The sequence below is a fragment of the Nanorana parkeri genome, unplaced genomic scaffold (genome assembly GCF_000935625.1).
Source record: "Nanorana parkeri isolate BGI_ZX_2015 unplaced genomic scaffold, ASM93562v1 scaffold598, whole genome shotgun sequence".
Taxonomy (NCBI): domain Eukaryota; kingdom Metazoa; phylum Chordata; class Amphibia; order Anura; family Dicroglossidae; genus Nanorana; species Nanorana parkeri.
The window spans coordinates 612,573-617,584 of record NW_017306866.1 but is presented as its reverse complement, the minus strand read 5'-3'; the positions used below and the strand labels follow the sequence as shown (position 1 = coordinate 617,584).

General features: G+C 37.7%; 1 protein-coding gene across 1 annotated transcript in view; it reads right to left on the bottom strand.

Moving 5' to 3' along the window:
• Positions 1 to 3,886: 3,886 nt before the first annotated feature.
• Positions 3,887 to 5,012, bottom strand: part of LOC108792078 (vomeronasal type-1 receptor 90-like) — an 11,032-nt gene continuing 9,906 nt past the window's right edge. The window contains exon 4 of the mRNA XM_018562759.1: positions 3,887 to 4,851. Coding sequence (XP_018418261.1) covers positions 3,887 to 4,851 — 965 coding nt within the window. The remainder of the gene's footprint in view (positions 4,852 to 5,012) is intronic.

The window sequence follows — 5,012 nt, the reverse complement described above, 5'->3', positions numbered from 1 at the left end:
TAAGCTCAAACAAGCCTAAAATGCAAGCATTTAATATTATTGCTCTACTTTATTTACTTAATGAATCAGGCCCAGTTTATCTTACTGTGGAATGATAAGTAACTAGGCTTTCAGAAATACTTGTTTAGTTTCCATCTTTATGTATCTCTACTTCTTATTCCTTATTAAAGTTCTGTAAAATGATTTTCATTGATCAATGGTTCACTTAAACAAATCATAGTTAGGAAGGCAGACCCTGCCAGTAAACATGCTATGTGTGCCTTTTTATAGGGTACCTTCATATGACATCTCTTATTTTGTTGATTTATATAAGTGAATTGAGGTACCAAGATGTTGTTATACTAGAGGCTTGCATACTTTTTCAATAATCCTTGATTGTTTAAGTAGTAATTTTAATAAATAAAGATAATATAATGTAAAATGTCACATGTGTTATTAATTTTATGACTATATTTGCTTCACAAAAAAAATCCCATTAATTCCTAAGGCCCCTGTTAACACCTGAGCGTTTCGTCAAAATAAGCAAAGCCTGTCACTGGAAAAAGTACATGAGCTTCTTTTTGGCAGATTACAGCTCGTTTTGTGCTCATAGACTCAATAGACAATGCATGAAAACGCGCATTGCAACTATTTTTGTGCATTTTTGCATGTGTCTACACATGTTTTGTCCATTTACATCAATGCATTATACTTTGCTCACAAAAATGCGCTACTTTGATGTATGCATGTAAAAATGCGCAAACAACGTGCATAAAAATGTGGCTGCCATGCCTCCTCCCGCCCCCGGAATGCAGGGAGATGGCCAACTTGGGTTCCAGTGTGTTCCAGAGGTTAAATGCTCCGGAACGCAGTCTTTGTGGTGTGAACTGGCCCTGAAATGGTATGCTTTTAGCACACAGATAAAGAGTTAGCAATAAGCAAGTGAAAAAGTCAATAGAATACCATTTAGGGATGTGTTTACTTTTAAGCTTTTGCCAGTGGTATTATCCAGTGAAATAAATCATACTCTTTATATTTCTGTGCCGCGGTGCAATGTGTTATAAAATTCAAAGCTAACTAAATGCTCATCAGATCAACAAACCTCTCTTTATTTAAATAAAAAGCCAACTGGGAGGGTGACTATGAAGTGTATCATTTATGCTTATAGATTATTATAGATATTTGTAAATTTGCCATTTGAGGGAGTTCTCATTGGTTAAATACAATTAATGCATCTCTTAACAGCCATTAAGATATCAAACATGTAGGAAGTGCTTTATTTCAATGACTCAGTCTACTCACAGGCGTTGTAAAAAAGAACTGAATAGCACAATGATTATTTAGCACTGCTAAAAGAAAGTAAAGACTGTACAGTATATGTAATGAGCAATTATGGGTCTCCCCATGCACATAAATGATTACAAACTATACAAAAGAACAAGGTTTTTAAAACATTGACACATAAGATGATTTACATTAAGCAGATGCTTTTACATGCTAAAAAAAATATAGAAAAGGCTAACCACATAGCTATATTGTTTCTAATATATTTCTTATGACTTGAACAAAACGATTATGTGGTTTTCTTAACAGATTTCACATATTGCGCCGATTTAATAAAGGAGGTGAGAATCTTTACATAAGAAATTGTGTAAATATTCACTTCAGTTATGCAATCATGCAAAAATCAGTTTTCCGTGCACTTTGAATACCCAATCATGTGCAGATGAAATAGGCGAACAGGAATTTGCATTTCACATAATTGGATATTTGAAGTGAATATTCACACAGTTTATTTCATGAAGATTTTCAACTCCTTTAGTAAATCAGTTTCCATGTGTACTGTCTTACAACATGCCTGCGATATTTCTTTAAAGACTTTACCCTTGGAAATTTTTAATTTTCTAATGTCCCCTGCTTACAGAGTCTTGCATTCTCAAAAACCGGTAGGGAGGTTTTCTTGTGTGTCTCTGCAGCTCAGTGAGAGCTCCTTTGCATCCAACCTGTGTTAATTGTATTTAGACATACATACATACATTGGTAGAAACAAGTGAAGCATTGATCCATGATGATGGTGTGAATGTGGGGCAATACAGTTGCTTATCCATAATCAAGGGGTCTATTCACGAAGCTGCCGAAGGATCTAGCCATAGCTTCGGCTAGCTCCGGCCCCAGGACCGAAGGGCTGCTGTATGGGCTATTCACTATAGTCCGTACAGCTCCCGAAGTGGGCCGAGCGGCTTAGTCGAGCTGAAGGCATATGCCTTGGCTCGACTGAGGTGAAAGCCGAAGCTGGACGAGCGGCCGACCATTGGCCGGCCGACAGCCTGCTTGTGACTGGTGGGCGGAGCCAACCGTGATCTTACGGCTGGCTCCGGCCACTTGCAGAGAGATCAGTGTTCCTGGTTACCAGCTAACCAGGGACACTGATCTCCAGACAGCCCAACTCTACCGGGTGCTCCGGGAGTCTCCTGCTATTAGATAGCTTTCCCTGCTTTTTTTTTTATTCTGACATGGAGCCGTTGGCTGCCGTCAGAATAAAACAAAAAAAATGTTCACCATAGGAATGCATCGCTAGATTCCTATTGGCTATTTCAATTTGGATCGGCTGAGTCGAACTTCTTCTGCACTTCGGGTCGGCTGAACATGCCGAGCATGTTCGGCCGACCCAAAGCCACACAAAGCCACCCAATGTATGGCTGATTTCAGCCGATATACGGCTGGAATTAGCCGTACCAGCCTGAAGTGAATAGCCGAACAGCGTTCAGCTCACTTCGCTTAAGGTCGGTCGTTCACTCGGTTGCCTACGGCAACTTAGTGAATAGACCCCCAAGTGAAACCACATTTATTTACTTAACGGAGTTAAGAAAAGCTAACAAAGGGCCAAATATGACTGAACTTTTTATATTTTTTTAAACTCAATATTCAAACCAAACATAATAAGCATTAATGACTCGACCTGCTTTTTAAAGTCCAACTCCAGATACAGCTATTTTAATTTAATTTTTAATTATCACTTTACTACTCTATCGTTTATCATTTCATTTATTGCTGCATCCTAACAACTTCTATGAAGGACACCAGTTGCAGCATTGTGCCTCTGCCCTCTCTCTGTGCTGCGCTTTGTCAATGGGTCTCTGCCCTCTCTCTGTGCTGCGCTTTGTCAATGGAACATGAGAGGAAGGGGGCAGATTCACAAAACCAGACCAGGCGTCATTCTTAGATACCGTTCCAATGTGTTAGAGAGTCAGATGTGCAGCTCCCCACTATAAATATTAGGAGCTCTCAGAAGAGCTCAAAGAGCTCCTGAATAAAAAAGAGTGGAATTGTGAGAATTAAAGATGAAAAACATAAATGAAATAGCTGTGCCTGGAGTTGGGCTTTAAGACATTCTGATTATTGACTAAGAATCCCAATGAGAAAGTATGGGAAGAAAAGTGTGTAGAAATGAACTAATTCTGAAATTCAAACAGTACATTCACATACTTCTGTACAATTAAATATAGTATAAATACAACTGTAGCAAAGCTTGATCAATTGAAAATCAGTCACATTTGAAACTTTAAACCAACGGCCTGATAGTGTGAATGTCCTATGACATTATTGCCTTCTAATCCTTTGTATTTCTGTTAAGGTACTATACTAGAATGTGACTGTGGCATGTGAATAAACATTTCAGCATTTAACTATTACCAAGTATGTAATACAATCCAAGGCAAGGGTTACATTAAATGACTGACTATGCTGTTATTATAGATGACTATAGTGATCACTAGAATAATTTCAGATATTTTCAGAAGCACTGGTTTCAACATTTCATAATTACCTGTCACTTATGTCAAAGACACTTGGTGAAAGTGACTGCAACCACAACAGTTACTTTTGGTTGATCTCAAAAGTAGAATTGCTAATCTGAGTTATCATTGTTTGTTGACTCATTAAGGGACAGTAGATTTTTATTGGAATTACACATTAGCATAGTTTTTAATTTCTTGTTAGTTTTTAGAACTACAACAGGACTGAGAGCAGCATACAGGGTGCCAAAGAACACCCTAGCATCTGAAATAGCTGGAGAAACACTTGATACTGTTAAAGTATAAATCCAGATGCAGCTGTCTATCCCAAAAAGTGCTACATAAATTGTGACGAGAAGCACCACTGCTTGTGAGGCCTTGTATTCAGCAGTTTTGCCAGGATTTTTGTCTGAACTTCGTATACCTTTAACCTGTTTCCCATGTCGATGAAGCATGAACACAATGTAGCAACTCGCTATTGTCATAGTACCTACAAAGAAGAAATCACGCAGTGCGATGGCTATACCATTGGCAACATATATAGCAAAATTCCTAAAGTCATGGTTGCAGAATTCCAAGTAAAGAGTATATTTAGATGTGGTATAATTGCCTATGGCAAGAACATGGAGAAAACAAGATGGATAAATTGCACAGTTGATGCACCAGAGCAATACCATAATCCAGGGTATGTTTGGTGGAATTTTCTGCTTTAAGAGAAGCCATGTCTTTGAGGGAGGGGCCAATATAATACACTGATTGCAGCTCAACAAGCAAGTAACACATATGGTCATTCCCCTACAAATCCTATATGTGAAAGAAATGATTTTGCATTCAGCGTCATTTAAAATTTTCCGAACTCCTATGGCATGAATGGCTTGGGGAAAGCCTTTGGAAAATATAACAAGCAAATTCACCAAAGCCAACTTGGTCAGAATAGCATTTGAAGGCAGAAGCTTCTTTTCTCTAAATCTGATGTGTACAAAAATTGCTAAAATTATTGCATTGCTTGGAACTCCAACAGCAATCAAGGTGAAGAAGCCAATTGCTTTGAAAATTAAACGTAGCTCAAGATCCATTCCTAAGGATGAAACATAACATACAGTATAACAGGTTACATTCTTTCCGAGCATGTCAATTGATGAACATTTTTATTAAAACTTAACAAATTTAAAAGTTGACAAAAGTTTTTTCATGAAAATACTTATTTTTCTACTATTTTCTTTTTTTAATCTTCTGCAA